General features: G+C 43.5%; 1 protein-coding gene across 3 annotated transcripts in view; it reads right to left on the bottom strand.

Annotated features, from left to right (window-relative positions):
- pald1a (phosphatase domain containing paladin 1a) overlaps nucleotides 1–17,767 on the bottom strand; it is a 46,371-nt gene that overhangs the window by 19,483 nt on the left and 9,121 nt on the right. For all 3 annotated transcript variants that reach the window (XM_035146297.2, XM_035146299.2, XM_035146298.2), the window contains 16 exons: nucleotides 17,491–17,593; nucleotides 15,998–16,177; nucleotides 15,356–15,520; nucleotides 15,097–15,257; nucleotides 14,420–14,495; nucleotides 13,188–13,342; nucleotides 12,927–13,023; nucleotides 12,649–12,753; nucleotides 12,238–12,333; nucleotides 12,008–12,142; nucleotides 11,661–11,777; nucleotides 11,117–11,296; nucleotides 10,762–10,959; nucleotides 10,111–10,251; nucleotides 9,912–9,983; nucleotides 7,304–7,444 (listed from right to left, as the gene is read on the bottom strand). In XM_035146297.2, the coding sequence (XP_035002188.2) occupies nucleotides 7,304–7,444; nucleotides 9,912–9,983; nucleotides 10,111–10,251; nucleotides 10,762–10,959; nucleotides 11,117–11,296; nucleotides 11,661–11,777; nucleotides 12,008–12,142; nucleotides 12,238–12,333; nucleotides 12,649–12,753; nucleotides 12,927–13,023; nucleotides 13,188–13,342; nucleotides 14,420–14,495; nucleotides 15,097–15,257; nucleotides 15,356–15,520; nucleotides 15,998–16,177; nucleotides 17,491–17,593 (2,122 nt within the window). The remainder of the gene's footprint in view (nucleotides 1–7,303; nucleotides 7,445–9,911; nucleotides 9,984–10,110; nucleotides 10,252–10,761; nucleotides 10,960–11,116; nucleotides 11,297–11,660; nucleotides 11,778–12,007; nucleotides 12,143–12,237; nucleotides 12,334–12,648; nucleotides 12,754–12,926; nucleotides 13,024–13,187; nucleotides 13,343–14,419; nucleotides 14,496–15,096; nucleotides 15,258–15,355; nucleotides 15,521–15,997; nucleotides 16,178–17,490; nucleotides 17,594–17,767) is intronic.

Raw genomic sequence — 17,767 nt, 5'->3', positions numbered from 1 at the left:
GTTTAGTGTGTGGGGGCAGGAAATGGCAACCCCTCTGTGCAGCGCCCAGCCAGGTCTGGAGCGCTGTTATGGGGCCAGTGGTTAAGAGGGAGGTGGGGGACAGGAGGGAGGTCAAGGCAAAGGGCAGGCCAGGGCAGCGCAGTTATTCAGGGTAAAAGGGGACAAGAGTAGAAGGCAAACATAACAGTTCCTAAACTGGTCAACATGCAGAGAGTGAGAGCATGAGAGCTTGAAAAGTGAAATAAACACCCAACATTATGATGACAGCAAAGGCTTTTGAGTGCAAGGTTTTCACTTGGTATAGAGTATTTATAAACTGGGGTATTAATACTTTTACTAAAATATAAAATATCTCTTTTCCTCAGACTTTTTTTATTGAAAAATGAGGAAAGCATGTGAGAACAGTGAGAAATAACACAACCCTTACTCTTAAGAATTAAAAGTTTTCTTAAGCAATAAAGTGCGTTGTTACTCAGGGGTTTTGCTGCTGTAGCATTAACTGTTCTGGAATAAAACAGTAGCTTATGGTAGCAAACTTTGTACGTTTTTTACTGTAGATTAACATTTAGCATGACGGTGCGATTTTCCAGTTGTTGTGAACGAGTCTCACCCGAGAATCTCCTGCTGCGTTCTTCATATGTGAAAGACAATGTCGGGATAATGTGCGGACATTGAGTACATGTCTGATGACGGCTTATGTTCCCGTGGCCACAATTGTTACCTAACGTGAAAGTAGCGTGGGATATCAAGTCTTCAAGTCAGCAAACTGAATCTGCAACTCGACATCCAACCTTAAGTTTGCCAACATGAGCAAAGCCACCGCAACAATGCATTTGAATCCTTCTGCAACTTTTCGTTTGTAAGGACGAAAAGATTACCGTATTATTTCCATTTTTTAAGAAATTGGAGAAGTTGATTTGAACATGTTCATAACACTGCCTGCCTCGTGCTGTTTAACACCGCATTATCCAACACGTTTGATTATAACTGAGTTAAACAACTCCCTGCAATCAAATGACTCCCTGCTGCTACGTGTATCATTCAGCCGCCTAACAGCTCATTGTTATTGTGAGCTGGACACACAAATAGACGAGCAACTGCTGCCAGCTCGCACAACACTGTATTTTTCTTGGCATTAGTGGGCTAGAATGATAATGACAACAGGTGGTGAGAAGAAACCCGGTGGCTTGTTGATGTGAAACGAGCGGATCTGAAGGAAATTAATTCTGTAGCGATAGAAAAAGGTGCAAACAAACATTCAGAATCAGATGTTTATCCGTTTATATACCACATATTGTAAATCACAACAAGGTGAGGTATATATACAGTAATTGTATTGCATTATACTGAGATGTGTTTGCAATATTTTGTCCACGCAATTTGAATGTTGCACTAAACTGGATTTTAAGGAAGGTGCATCAGTTAAACTAGTAGACAAGTATATATATTTTCCTAAACTGGTTCAAAACATACATTCAATGGAGGAAGTTCTATGTGAGCGTTGGAGATCACGTGTGTGACAGCTGTTGTGGGGTTGCACAGGGGAGCTGCCTCGGACCTTTTTTATTCTCACCGCACATGCTGCCACTGGGTGACATCATCAGAGCACACAATGTTTGTTTCCATAGTTACGCAGATGATACACAACTTTACATTGCCGCTGAGCCAAATTTTGATAATGCTCTGCGCTCCATCACTGAATGTCTTTCAGCAATAATTACATGGATGAGCAATAATTTCCTAAAGCTTAATGAGGATAAAACAGAAATCCTTTTAGTCGGCCCAAAATTCAAAAAAGAGAAATGCCTGGAAAATAATCTGGGTCAGCAAACTCCTTGGATTGAATCAGAAGTGACAAGTCTGGGTGTTATGCTAGATCTGAGTTTCAAATCACAAAAATGAAAGGTCAGAAACAAGCAGGTCTGATTGGGTTCTGAGGTTTTTTCCAAATTCCAATCACTCACTCTGCCGCTGGACAACACGCTGGTTCTGGATGTAAGTAACAGTGCAGCTAAGTGGTGCTTTAAAGTACAAAGTACAAGTAACTAAACTTTGAACATCTACAATTCAGGGGGTTTGAGTATGTGGAGTATTCCGGTGATTTCCCTGATTGTAGTCCCTGACGTGCTAATTATTGATTTTACTTGTGGCAGTGTACAGCTCCTCTGCCCCATTAGTACATGTGGCTTTAAATAAACACCACAAATCATAATTTAGGGGTTGGTTTGGCTCCTTGATCCAGAGAGCAGAAACCAGCAAAGAGATCATTTAAAGTCACAAGCATTTTGTCACAAAACTTTTCACCACCAGTTTACATACCTCTAAAATGTGCAATAACTTACTTGTCATGTATAAACAGTAGCATTGTATTTGATTTAATGATTTGTTTTACAATGAGCTCTATAGACTGTAACAGTGGCCGCCCGCTTTTAGAACGGCTCTGGTTCCACAAGTAAACTTCCCATTCATTTTCTCCACTGACGTTTCAAATAATCCTTATAAAAAGAGTTTTCAGACCGGAACCAGGCCGATCGGCTAAACAATAACATTTTAAAAATGGAAAAGGACATTTTACACAACTGTCTAAATAATTATTAAGGAACTACATACATAAACCAGTAAGGTGTAGTAAGGCTAAACGATCGGATCATAGCCGATGTGATTTTTCGCAGATGTAGTCAACATTTCCACGGTAACAGTGAGCTCCGCCAATCAGAGACGTCGCTATTACACCTGAGGATTGTGGGTAGTGTAGTATTTCTCCCAGTCAAACAGGTGTTTCTTACAACACAGGGGCTTCTACTGGAGCGTTTCACAATCTTGTCGCTTGTGGTGTGTCTACCTTGGATGGTTACACTATAAAATCTAAATACCGTTGACCTCGTGTTGATGTCTAGGGTCTTGTCTGCGGTATCTGCTGCAAGGCTACAACTAACCCTTCTCTTTATTGACTCTATACAAGGCGCATAAAATCATTAATGAGGAATATACACGGCTAGCATAAATAATTCTCATGGATAATGTCACATTACTCATCAGTGTGGGCACTTTAAACTCCCACTACATGTATCTGAGGATCATTTGAAGTTTACAGCTGTGGAAACTCCCTTAAAATAAATGAGCTCCTGAATAGCGACTGACTCGAAGCAGCTGCGTGTGCATGTAGGTCTGCTGGCTCACAAACCTCCTCTGTAAAGTCCCCAGGGATGCTTTATTTATCTGTGCTGCCCCCCCACACCCCCACACACCCACACACAACTCTCTGGTCTCACCTGCTCACCTGCACCTGCTCAGATAGGATCCAGTCAAAATAAGTAATTTTGCAGACAGACGGCCACAGCAAACACGGCCATTGGCATCGGCGTGTGGAAATTATGAATAAAAACAACAACCTCTGGCTCTTCCACTTCCCTCCCCCGCCGCCTCCCGCCCCCACACCGCACTCCTGGATCTAAATAAGAGCCTCTCTTCAGCAGTCCACGCACACTCCAGGGAAAAAGAAGAGGGACCAGTCTCTGGTTCAGGTGGGCTCTCTCTCTCTCTTCTCCTGCCAATGTTTCCTTTGGCTGTGACCGACTCCACCTTGTAATTGGCCCACTTATGTCAAGTGGTCGTCCTAATTGAGATGAAAACTTAACACAAAGACCTTTAAGCCAAATGAGCGTTGGAAATAATGGAGATTAAAAAGCTAAGCTGAAATATACGATAGTTCCAAAGTGGTTCGTTACACTTGCCGAAACTTTCACCCACCTCGCTGTCCGTCTCCTCCCTCACTCACTTACTGTCTTTCATTTTGCTTGTTCTTCTTTCTCGGTTAAGGAATAATTGGGCAGCCAGTGCTGCTGTGGTCCCCTCAACCTCAGCAAACTTAGTTCCACCCCCCTTCTTCTTCTTCTTCTTCTTCCCTATAGACCTCTACTACCTTTTCCTCAAGAAAACCTGCTCACAGCATTCTCCCCTTTCTAAAAATGTTTTTCCACTGCCCCGTCCAAACCATGAGGGCCTTTCTTTGGACACACACACGCACAAACACAGCGTGATGGTTCACTCTCGCCGCATGCATTTCAGTTCTCTCGCCGCCTGGGTGAAGAAAAGCATAAATTAAAAGAAGGACAAAAAAATAAATAAATCCCACTAGCTCCTGCCCAACAGGAGGAGATTTGATTTCTTCACCTACTGCTCTCTTTGCTTTAACCCACGTCCTGATGGACTGGATGGAAGCCAGTGATCTTCAAAAGTCACATTATCTGTCCGCGCTGTGAGACGTCTCTGGGTAAGCAGCCTGCACAGGATAAATCAAACGAGGCTGTGCAATCCTCAGGCACAGGCAAAGACATGTAAGTGCTTGTGGATATTGGATATAATGAATAGAAATGAGAGTGATGTAGGTGGATGATAAAAAGGGAAACAATCAGAGCGTTAGGAGATGGAAATGAAACGCGACTTGGTCACGCATTATCAGATTCCCTGCTCATGTCCACATCTTGAAATTTTTCCAATAAATTCAGCATGTGTTACGCTAAATCCAGCATGTAAACACACAAAGGACAATATCAAAGTAAACGCCGGTGTGCACAGACTGCCTGGGTCGACTTTCTACCTCACACGGATGGAAAGAAAGGCCCCCGCAGCTATGTGCAGAGGAGGATGTGGCGAGGAAGAAGACTTTCTACCACGCTGGCCCCGATGTCGGAAGATGCATCTGCAACGTGGGGTCACGCCTGGTCGGCAGCAGGGATTTACAGGCCCTTCAAGAAGAAGAAGAAGAAGAAGAGCCCCCTCCCCTGCACCCCTTCAAAAACCCCACCTCCCTCCCTTCCCAGGCCCCTCTGAGAGCTGGCGGACGGTTAGGGTCCCAGAGTAAATATATTTTTTTTCTCTATCAAAGACACATTTTCCAACCACTGTCAAAGAGGAGGAGGGCGCTGTGGAAGAGGGGGGGATGGCTACGAGAAGGGAGAGGGAGCAAGAGAGAGAGAGAGAGAGAGAGAGAGAGAGAGAGAGAGAGAGAGTGGGGGTGAAGTTTTTCCCCCCTCTTCCCACCCCACTTTTCTCCCACCTCTCGTCCGCTGCTGCCTGCTGGGCTCCAGCAACATCTGGCACTGTTTATCACCTGGTCTGCTGGTTCAGGCAGGGGGGGGGGGAAGGCTGAGAGGGAATCTCAGTACCAACCTGAGGTCTGCTATGGCTGGGTTAACAGATCATTGTGGTTTATTACAATCCGGGTCCTGTTCTTTGGAGATTTTGGCCCCAACGATTTGGTTATGACAACGCTGTATGATCACAAAGTACACTGTGGCATTGATAACATCAGTTTTGCCAAAAAAAATGTAGGCTGATGAAGACTTTGGGCAAGATTTACTCGTGGGCGAAGTTTGGCTGTGAAGATTGACAAGACGCCAAAATTGAATAGAAAAAAAATAGGATTGGATGTGTAAGACAGAAAGTTTGAGTAATAATGTGATTTTTCATGGAATCTTTTCTTAACTTGGGAATTAGTTGAAAATGTGTATCAAACATCTTTTGTCGCTGCAATCACAGATCTCAGCAGCTTAAAGTGACTTGTAGAGTCACCAACATACACCGTCTACCCTTGAGGTCAAACATGTTAACTGCAATTTTTGCTTTTAAAATATTTAAAACCATGCATCCTTCAACCATGCGGATAACTTTCTATGCCTCTTTCCGTGTTTCAGTTGAACCCGTTCAACAGTCTACTTATTTTCAATTAAGCTGCACCAAATTGTACACAAAATAACCAAATTTTACCTAAATGTCAGATTTTAGACCCATTAATTATTCCCTGGGAAGTAAGGGAAAATGTCCAAAAACACAATATCTTGTAATGTTTAAGAATGTTAATAATCAGCAAGGAGAGGTAATGGGTTCTTCCCTGACCCCCAAACACATCCTTCCACCAAGCTGTGTGGAAATCCCTCCAGTAGTCTTTGTGTAATGCTGCTAAATAACAGACAAACCAACAAACAAACGCAGATGAAGACGTAACCTCCTTGGCGGAGCTGAAAGGAACAAACTTGGAACTAAAACCATCTTCTTCAACTCCGGGACGGGTTGAGGTCTGCTTCACCTCACTTCCCCTCACAATATTTAAACATGAATGTGTGTAAAATAAAGGTATATGTAGAAAACTGGAAATCAAATTACATTAAAAGCGACATGAACGGGGATCTGGTGGCGAGTCTTTTCCCCGCGCCTGGCACCAGAAAGTGACAGACGGAGGGAGCGTATAGGGGAAAGACAGAGTTCCTGGGACAATGAGGCCCATTGATACGGTGGAGACAGGACCGGGTGCCTCCAGCACGCTGAGAACGGCTGACGGTGCACAGAGGCACAATGATTACAGTCTGCATTACAAATGGCTAAAACAGAGCCGTGGTCCAGCAGAGGCCACGGCATCAGGAGAGACCTTGTCCAGAGACGGAAACGCCACCACCAACTTCTTTTGTTCTCTTTAGGTCTGACTACCAGGAACAGCTTTCAAAAGATGAAGGTGTAGCTGCTTTTCATCCCTTTTTTCAAAAATACCTCGTCTCATTTAATGAAGGGAAACTCAGCTCATCACTGAAACGCTCGATCAATGTAACAAACAAAACAGCTGCCACTGATATGAAATGTTACTTAATACTTGGACCACGAACAAGCACAAAATAATAAAACTTTAACAGAGCCATGAAATCCCACCAGTACTCACAGTTTTTTTTCTGCCCCCCCCCCCTTTTTTCCCCTTTCGCTCTTTTCCATTTAAACCCAAAGGAATTTCATTGAGTTCTAGAGATAACGTATGTTGCACCACAAGCGTTTTTCCACACTCTGCAGCTCCTGCCTACACAGCAAAGGGCCCCCGCTCATTCAGGGTCCGCTGTGGCTGGGAGAAGACATTGACAAAAGTTTATGACGCCATCTATGGGGTCCGTGAGGAACTGCACCTGAGTCCATGATAATGCACTGTTTTGGTCCCAGCGTGAAGTCGAAGGATTCATAAGAAAGCAGCGTTTGTTTGTGGCCTTTATGATTTGATGTTTGATTCAACCGCGAGACAATACATAATTCAGAGAGGACGTCAGAATTTCTCGCTTCGTTTCTCCTTAATTTGCAATATTTATTCAAAACAAATTCAGAATATTCTTCTGGACTGTGAGTTTCTCATTTATAAGTAAATTTAATTCTTCAGCAGCCCCTCAAACTCTGCCTGCAACTACCGTACATCCTTCCTTTTTGGTTTTCCATTTTGTTTCCCTCTATGCTAGAGACTGGGTGATGAAGAGCACACGCAGAGACATACCTGTCTGTATGTGCAGATGATGATCTCTCGCAGATGGTAGTGCATTGGGGTCATGGTCTCGCTGATAGAGTCCAGAGCCGTGTCCACCTCCCTCTTCATCCTGTGACCGTCGGGGAGCAGGCGAACCAGCTGCATCACGACCTGGACGGCAGGGAAAAGGCAAAAAGTTTCAAGCAATGTTTGCAAAGTTGTGACAAGACTGCGGAATTTCAACAAGCACGAAGAAATCCGCCTCTTAGATGGATGAATCCTATTATAATTGAGCAGATGGAGAGGCAGGTGCAGCCACATTATACTTTCCTCACATGTACAAACTTTTGCAAATGACTGGCATTGGGTTAAGAGAGGACATAAAAGTGCTGAAGCCTCTTTTTCTCTCTTCTCGTCTGTTCCTTCTTCATTTCTTTGAAAATGATTGACAAAAAGAAGTCTCAACACAATGTTAATTTAGCAGCTGTTCTGCTCTTTCTATCACATCACACAATCCCCCCTTCAGCAGATGGAGGTTTGCCCACTTCTCACAATACAGCAGATATGGAGGAAGAACTAGAACATTTCACTTCGGTAAAAGTACCAAAAAAATGGACATAAATCTATTCAAGTATACTCAAAGTATTAAAAGAAAAAAGTACTTGCAAAGTTGAATAATGTAGCCTACTCCCCTAATGCATTAGTCTACTACACCATTAATTGTGCCTACTATATATTCTGTTTAACACAAGAATAATGCAGACACATTCATATCAATAAGGAATGCTGCAGATTATCTGATATCATATTAATATCAGGGTCTAAAATCAACTGCCTGCTCTGATTGGATCAATGAACCAATTCACCGCTCGTTATTGATCAAATCTAAATTTAAAAAACAATGTGTACATGTAACGCAAAGCATGGGGGAAATGTAGTGGACTAAAAAGTACAGATATTTGCTGATGCAGTTGCAGTTTATTTCTGATCTTGAAGACAAGACCTTGAGCCAATCTTTCTATACAATATGACTTGCAGTTGAGTTAGCGTGTAAAGATATCCAACTTTCCTGCCTAGAATTGTTGTTTTATCGGATTATGTAAAGAAATTTGAATTCTCTTTGTGTTTGGAATGTGCTCTGCAGATAAAGCTACAGCGGCATCTACCAATCACACCACGCCCGCTGCTGTACCATCAGAATTAAGCCGTATTCCGACGAGAGCTGATTAAAACGATCAGGCCAACGTCAGGCGTCCATCTCTGTGAAGCATTTTGATTATGGTTCTGTACTGACAAGAAGATCGCTGCCTGTCAGATCTCTTCAGGTACTTTTTGACATGCGTTTTAATACTGGGACGAACTTTACAAAGCAATTAAATGTACGCTACATTATAAGTATTTCATGCTTTCTTTCTTTAAATGGTTTGTTTACACCAAATTTACCGAGATGAACTAGGCCCTTTACAGATTTTTTACAAAAACATACAAAAAGATATGCTCTATCTATACATTTACTGTAGGAGCTTTATATAGGTGCACTTTAACAGAAGATGCTCCCTACGTCTGTGTCACACTGGGAGGGAGGATTATGTAACAACACAGTGGCACAGAGGGAGGCTGTGGCACCTTTTTCTCGCAGATAAGGCAACGGGAACAGCAACATAACATTTCCTCGAGAGAACTGCACAAGGTTTCCGTGGCGACCGCTCTTTGTATCCCAGAAACTGTGGTGGCTGCGCCGCTGTGAGTGGCATGTGGCATTGTGTGCCTCTTTCTGTCTGTCCGTGTTTACAGTGCGGAGGACACAGCCAGCAGGTTCCAACCACTGATTCAATGTCACTATTCTGAATCAAGAAAATGAAAAACACCCAGCGGCGTAAATTCACAGCTGCATTTCAGAGCAGAGGAGAAAAGCTTTGGTTTGGTTTTGTCCACGCTTTCGATCACAGGTGCAGAGTTAGAGGTTAGGAAGCTAACCAGGACTACACATAATCCTTTAGCACACAGTCGTATTGTGTGCATTGTCGCACACACATTGCAGACAGAAAACACTTTACAGTGGAACACATGCAGAAATAAGTGGCACTTGGTGACGTTCTTATATAAGGGTTGGAATATAAAATGGGAGCTGTTTCGGTTGTCAAGTGACTTCTCGTACAGGCAATAAATACTCAACAGAAGAGGAGTCAACAGGTGAAAACTACAGGCAGACAGACAGAAGTAACTAATCATAGTTTTGATAATCAATTAATGTATAATTTTAAGTCTAATATCCAACAGTCTTCAAATGTCTTGTTTTTCTGACCATCTATTCAAAACCAAAAGATGTTCAGCATCAAGTGTATTTTATGCTTAAAAATTACTAATACAAACTACAATGATTCCAAAATTTTAATAATTGCAGATTCATATGCAGAGTGTTTGATTAACTGACTTTTGATTGGAGCTCTTAACACTTGGTTTAACTTTGCAGTGAGCAGCACCAGTGGTAGTAAATTGCATTTCTTCTGAATTTGGGTTTAACGAAAGACTTGTGCTTGTTCCATTTAAAATGGAGTGTGAAAAAGTCAGGGTAAATTGATATTATATCTTTACAAGCTGGAGAGGGTCAAGGTTCGATTGCTTCAAGGATACATACCTCGAATTCTCCTTTCGTGTACTTGGCATCCGGAACAGAAACAATCTCGTCTTCTGCAAACTCTGGGAAACCCTGCAAGAGAAAGACACAAGTTTGAATGTTATTTTGGATGATAAAAGCCTCATTGAGATTTCAGGTGAAACTGTGTCAAAATACAATGACGGGAGCTTTAATGAACATGCAGAAGGAAGCATCTTACATTAAAATGCCAGAGGGTCAGAACAGAGATGACCATGGCGGTTGTGGTCCTGCCTTTGCCGTTGGAGCAGTTAAAAACGAAGGCTGAGCGGGAGTCTTCGGCCAAGGAACTCTTCATGGCATCCAGCAGCTGATCGAAATCCTGAGAACAAGAACACACGCATTGGAAATCACACACAAAAACAAAACACACAGACTGCACAACAACACGTCTTAATTTGACCTACATGTATGTGTATCATAAGGAAATCAACCGATGATATAACATGTCAATGTCGAGTTTAATCATATTCTTCTTAATGCATGCTGCATAAAGTCAAAATATAACATTAGATTGATTTTACTGCATCCACTCTAATTTTATATTTTTTACCACTGATTCAGTGAAAGATTCCAATATAAATCTGCAATATTAATGAATGATAATAACAAAGCATACAAAATACAACTGGGGTGGTTGAGAAAAAGTGTTTTTAAATATTAGATTTGTTTATGAGAATGACAGTAACAGTCTTAACCACAAGAGGGAGCACAAGGTTTATTTAATGTCTCTCTTACACTCAGGTACCAGGGAACTGAGACGCTACTTCGGCACATCGTGCTTGTATGTTTGTGAGTATAAGCGTGTTAATGCTCCAGCTCAGGTCATTACCTCCTCCCTGGGCGCGCTGCACTCCGGCAGAGGGATGCGTTTGTAGACGAGGCCCTGGTGGGAGCTCTTGTGCTGGTTGAAGATCTCCTGGACCGTCATGCAGCTTTTAAACATCTTCATCTGTTTGTCCTGCTCCAGCGTCACCTCCAGCCACTTCTGAGCTCGCAGGACCGCCTCCTTCAGAGACGTCTCCAGTTTCTACGGGCCAGGAGGGGACAAGAGCACTCTCACGTCAGCTGTTTGAAGCTAGGGCAAATCTAGTGTGAAAAAACGAGTGACTTTCCCAAGCACTCTCTATCATTAATCTGATTGTAAGCGACCTGAAAACATCTAAAGAGAATTATTTCCACTCTACCTCTATTAGCTGTGGGTCAGATGATGGGATAGGAATGTGCTGGTCCAGGCACGAGGGCTCCCTGGGTGTGAAAGTCTGACCGTTTCCTTCCAACACCAGCTCCTCCTGCAGGTTCACCCACAGCACGTGGCTGTGCTTCCTCTTCTCATCCGACAGATGGGCCAAAACTGCTCCGGTGGCCTGAGCACAGCAAGTTTACGATAAGACGACGGGGAGGTGGAAGTCCTGCACAGGCAGCCCAGAAGTTGGCGTGCAAGTGTTTTTGTACTGTCACAAATATTAATGCAAGCAGGGATGGAAGCATTCTGGTGGTGATTACAAAATTAGAGATTCAATTTTCTGTGATGTTTGATATGTGCAAATTCTTTCTTTTACTTATTTTATTTCACATTTGTTCTCTTTCTTAGTACTAATAAGAAATGCAACCTCTCTATATGGAAGTCTCCCCTTTAATCTTTCAAGTTTATGTTTGGGTTTCATATGATTAAGGGAACATTTTGTATTTGGTATTAATGCGATGAAAGTCTTAGGGAATCTGCTGCACCTCTGATGTCGGCTGAGCGACTCCATAAACAGGCATCTTGGGCACTCGTCTGAAGTTGACCGCCTTCATCTCCTTCACTGTGCTGAGCACGTCAGGAGCCAAGTACTCATCAGCAACCTGTGCACACGCATATCACACACATAACGTATATGAGACACTGAAGGTTTAGAGGATTACGTGAATGTGTGAGAAGATGATGACTGATCTTAGAGAACACAGGCACATTGTGTAGCAAGCTTTATCGGTAAGAGCATTTGTTTACATAAATTAATTCCGTATCCTGCATGACATGGTTTTGGTTTCAAATTACAGACACAGATGTAATTTACAGAATCATTCTTCCTCACCAGGACGCGGGCTCCCCTGGTGACCAGCTCAGCCGGTGCCGACAGCTCCGACAGGTCCATGCAGGCCAGCAGTCTGTACAGCCACGCATGGCAGCACATCCACTGGCTGAAGTTGGACACAAAGGCAAGAGGATACTGCAAAATGCAACAGCACAAATAAAACGTTTATTTCATGTCTTCCAATCTCCGGCGAATATTAATTTGCATCAGTAAAGAAATCCACACGTCACCTGTTCGTGAAGGTACGCGTTAAACACAATCAAGTAGAAGTAGCGCTCCAAGCTCTGCATGGTGCGGTTGAGAAAGTAATCTTTGGTGCTGCTTCCCTAAGAAACAAATAAAAGTTTCACTGTCTGCCCACAGTAACAACCCAGGGTTTTTCTTTATTTCTCCAGTGAAGCAGCTCAACTAAATCTGCATTTAAGATCCCATTGAGAATGCTCAGTCAAAAAATCAACTGTGGTACTTAAGTGCTGCCTCAGATTGAGAGCCCACTTTGAAAGGGACTTTTTACACATCATTATACTTCGTCTTAATATCTTAGTCTCACTCTTACTTTATTTAGCAGAGCATTAACTGAGCAGAAGACGACTTTGAAAATCACAAGCCAGCAGCGGCATCTTCATCATCATCACACTAACCTGTATTTGATAATCTTCTCCGATCCCTTCCAGCTTACTCTTGTTCTCATGTATTGCTTCTTTTATGTTGTGCATTTCTGAACACAGGGCGATAGCCTGGTCAACCTGTCAGATGAAAACAAGACATTATAATTTGTGAAGTCTGAATGAAATGTAAATCTAATTTGAAACTTGTAAGAACTTGATTTATTTAATAAAAAGGTATGTAGTAAAATACTTGAATAATCTTGCAAATAATAATAATAACATATTTGTCTTAAACAAGTAATCTGCTTTACCTCTTCCATGACCTGCTTTCCATTCGGCAGCTTGTTGATCAGAGACTGGATGACCTGGAAAAGAGGTTTAGGCTCTGAAGCTGCCGCCTTCTCAACCCTGCAAAACAAACCAAACATGGTCAACTCCAATCTTACCCGACATCCAGGAGAAAAGAACATGAATGCACAAAGAAACCAGTTTCAAAGCTCCACCACTATTATTAAATTTGTGATGAGGTCATTCTCCCTGTTTTCCAGATGTGTTAGATGCAGAGTTCTTACTGAGACGGCGGTTGTGAATCCCCCCTCAGGCGATTCATGACCAGGGTGCCCAGGATCATGGCAAGGTTGGTGCGGCCGACGCCCACCTGGCAGCTGAAGAGCAGCGACGGCAGCGGCCGGGACGCATCGTGGCCCAGGGACAAGCTGGGACTCTCCTGGAAAACAGGAGCGCATGTGGAGGAGAGAGCGTCAGTCGTGCTCAGCAGTAAGTAAATGAGAAAACATTTACACCAAACTTGGCAGGTATACACAGTTTTATTTAACGCTGGCGAACCTGCAAAAAAGGTGATTGACTCCTTCTCCATTGCCAGTAGAGGAGTTTGACTTTCAGTTTTTTACCCCCGGTGCATCATGTTACTCGTCACTAACGCTCTATAAACTGAGGCGCTCTCTCACCTCGCTGTCTTGCCAAACTAGCACGTTCACCCGGGTGTTTTGTTTCCATCACTGCCGATCAGAGTCTATTAAAACCTACTACTACTGCAGAGTAATCTGACCCGGGCGTGAATGCCCATTGTATCCAATTGCAGACAAAAGCCAGATGTTAGCGGCTGTTAGTGGGATATTTAACTTATTGGACAAGGGGCTTTACTTGCATGACAGAGATCAGTTTTAGTGAGTCATAGGGTTTATAATTTTGGAAATATGAGATGAGAAATGAGATCTTTAAAGCAAGTATAAGAGAATTGGGAAGTGAGGGATCTTTCAATAAGGAGGAAAATGTCATATGTGAGAAATATTGTAAGAGTGAGAGAAAGGGTCTCACAGGCCTTAGCAAAAGCTCTGATCCAAACACTGTTCTAAAAAAAGGGAAACGAGAGCTTCTTTCCAACCACAGGGAACTGGACCGGCTGCTGCAAGTCACTCCAAAAAAGGGCAAAACACAGGGAAAAGAACATCCTGTGTGAATGAAGGACGGAAACCAGACTGAGGGGATGACCAAAGAGCGGACGTGAAGTTGAGCACAAGCTGCAGGTTCTCTGCCATTTTTATTTCAAATAGCTATCACACTTATCAGATTGTTAGCACAGGCAGGGCGGAATCAAGGCTAAATGCATTAAAAGAAGGGTTAGGGTTAGCTTCTCTCTGCCTCGGTGAGAAAGTCCAGATGCACCCCCGGCCATATTCCAGCCATTAATAACTTTTAACGACACATCAAGAACAGCATGACCAAAAAAGGTTAATTTAATCGGCGGACCTGCACGGTGATTGACATTTTTACACAAGCTTACCCTGAGAATGTTAACAAATGCGTCGAAGTCTTCTTCCAGTGGCGCTCCCTCCATCGGTAACGGTAATCTGTAGTACCTGCAAGACAACAGATTGTCACCGAGGGTTGAGCCTGCGTCTGTGTTGTGTCAATATCGTCCTAAATGTAGGTCAAGACACACTGCACGTAAACATTTGACTGAAAATAAGTCCGGACAGCTGAGCCCCCTCATGCTTTGTTTACTAATTTCTCTAAGTCGCCGATAGTAACCTCTTCCAGCGACACACAAGGGATGATGGGAAAGAGACGAATCATGACATGACGTGATATATGCTCCTTTAAAATACCCACCACCTACACTTTTCATACTATAATAAAACATCCTGCTGCTTTCGCGATTCTGCTGTAAAACTTCAAAAGTGTCAGTGATGAGGCTTCAGTCTCCTCAGGGAATAATTACTCCTCCTGCTCTGGAAACATTGCGAGCAGCCTGAGACGTCTCAATAAAGTCCACTGCTGATCTGATTGCAAACAGGATGCTGCCAGCTTTAGTTTTTACACACCCCTCACTGCACAAAAAAAAAACAGGGCAACCGACACTATTTATAACCTGCCCTGCATATTCTGCTGCATTCAGGCATGATTCTGTCTGAGCTGACGTGAGAGGTGAGGAGGTAATAAAGGAGCAATGCAAACAACCTGTAGGCCGGCATGGTGAACATGGGCCTCTTGTAGACCTCCTCTGTCACATGGATGTCCTCCTCACACGTGATGGAGATCTTCTGGGGCTCGTCTTTGAAGAACTCTATGTCATTGTAGACGTAGAAGATGTTTTCGTTGAGCTTGGCGAAGTCGTGGAGCTGCGGAGGAAGTGGGAAGTGTTTAAATACGGCTACATTCATTTGTGTGGTACCAAACAAAAACACGTGCAGATGGCGAGTGAGTGCGCCTTCGTCACCTCCTTCCTGACGGTGAGCTCCAGGCTCTCCACCAGCACCTCCTTTTTCAGGCCGTGTAGGTTCTCATGTAGGTTTTCCTTCCTCCTGGGGGTGTACGGCACAAAGTCGTCATCCTTGTGCAGGAAAACCACCGGCTCCTCTCGTACACAGAAGAATATAACCTCCTGTTTGCAAAAGCACAGCAAGATAGGCATCAAATGATAGGTTTAAGAGCTAACGCTTGCTGCCTTCGTCCGACCACAACGCTTCCAAGAGCGACTGGAAACAATCTTTTGTCATATGACATGCAGCACATGAGTAAGAGGTTTTCAAGAGGCCTGACGTATAATTTTGTCAATTTCATTTCAATTACGGTCAGTTTCTCGCTGCTGTAAGCAAAGACGAGAGATTATTTTTCCACTGGCACACATGACCACAACTTTCTGTTTGCTCAGTTCTACAATCCAGCCGCAGCCTCCGCTGAGCACTTGACTCCTCAAATATTTACTGACAACACGGCTAGAGAGAGCCGAGGCAGAGCGACTCAGACACGGGAAACACACACAATCTACCAGTTAACCTAACAACCATTCATGTCAGCTTTAGTGTAGCTGTCTGACATTCTGGGTTACTTATGTGCATAAAAAGAAAATCATAGTGACCTCGTGTCCTTGCACCTGGAGCCTCTGGAGGACCTGTTTGAAGCCGTTCAGGCTCGGCTGACCCATCCCGTACAGAGGGTAGGATCCCTTGACTTGGCGGAAGTTGGGCGCCCCATAGCTGCCCGTGGTGTTCAGGACATCTGCCTTGCTGTACACGTCCTGGACCATGAAGTACTCCCCCTGGAAGGCAAAGACCCTAAATTCATTTTCAGAGCATGACCCTGTCGCAACGAATCCTCCAAAATCCCCTCGAGCATTCATTAGCATTTGTAAACTCTCCAGAGCAAATATCTCGACACTAAGGTGGGTGTGAAATGGATTTATTTTCACATGTTGATTTAGGTTTTTTAGCTGAATTTAAATCATTTCTTTAATTATTGTTTTCTTTTATTTCCCCGCACTCAAATACAAAAAGTCTAAATCTCTTCTTTGTCCTCTTTCTGTCGACAAACAACAACGCTGATACAGTCTGGTTACTCTGTTGACTCAACAGATTTAATCTCTGCTCTGTCACCTCCATCTGCCCAGGACCTGTTGAATTCTGTGTCACTAGAGCAGATTTAGACAATTTCTATTGTAGTAGTAACGGCTTGATTGTGCTTATTAAGGGGTTAGCATTAATAACAAGGGTATAAATCCAACAACTGGCCCCATGTTGGTAAAAAAAACAACACTTCTTAAGTTCCGTCTCGATAAGCAGATTCACTTTCAAAACAGAAGGGAAGAGATGTGTCTTCAAATTCATCTGCCTTTATGTGGACATAAACTTAGGCTACATCCATGCAAGCGTTTTAGCTCTTGATCATTAATAACCTTGTCCATGCTCCCACACTTGAAAACACAATTCACATGATCAGGAAAAAGATTGTCTACTCTGCAATTGGTTGCTTGGTTACAGAAAATATGAAGGAGAAACAGAATAGTGACAAGTAAGACGAGTGGTTTCGCTTCTTGGATCAACGACTAGGTGGAACTGTTACGTAAAGGGATTGTTTAACATGTTTTGGACTCACAGCGGGTAAGTAGTGACATTCCAGTTTTGCCCATCCAGATTAAAACACAGCTCTGGTGTTTTCAAACTAAACCGCAGCGCTTCCAATCTTCTCTGTTTCAGGTGCTTTTAAGCGTAGACTGCAGGCGTAAACATAGCAACAGCGATGTGTTTTCAAACTAAAAAGGTGTGGTGTGAATGCAGCCTGACTGGAGGTGAAACAACGGCCCCGTCCATACATGTAAACAGAAGCTGTGTGTTAACACTGCCTGCCGGACCAGCCACAGCAGACGAGGTGGCAGAGCACTTCAAAGCCCCGATAGGAGGGTGACAACGAGTCCCGTTTCAGCGGCTGCGCCACATCATAAAACAACGCATGACAATGTTCCTGCACCGTTCCTGCAATTGTGACACGGGAATGTGAAAAGGGGCCGATATAAAGACAGGTGAGATGCTTCCACTTCTTTTCATGACAGTGCTTTTCTTGGAGGGTTGTTCCTACCTGCACCAGGTAGTGCTCGGGCATGGTGTCTGATATCCGCCCGAGTTTGTAGTTGGTCTTGAGGATTTCATCGTGAATCTGGAATTCCTGTCTGCAATTATATCTGTAAAAGAGAACAGCACAGCAGGTCTGGGAGGTGAAAAGAGGTCAATTCAATTATCAGCCACTATTTGCCCGGCCTGGATTGACAAATGAGATGATAACAGGGGCAAACACTCGGAGCGGAGGCTGGGGGGGATGTCACCGCAGTGATCAAAGAAGATTAACACCCAATTGT

This window comes from Hippoglossus stenolepis, chromosome 21 (genome assembly GCF_022539355.2).
Source record: "Hippoglossus stenolepis isolate QCI-W04-F060 chromosome 21, HSTE1.2, whole genome shotgun sequence".
Classification (NCBI taxonomy): domain Eukaryota; kingdom Metazoa; phylum Chordata; class Actinopteri; order Pleuronectiformes; family Pleuronectidae; genus Hippoglossus; species Hippoglossus stenolepis.
Note: the sequence above shows the minus strand (reverse complement) of the source record. Positions and strands in the feature narration are given on the sequence as shown.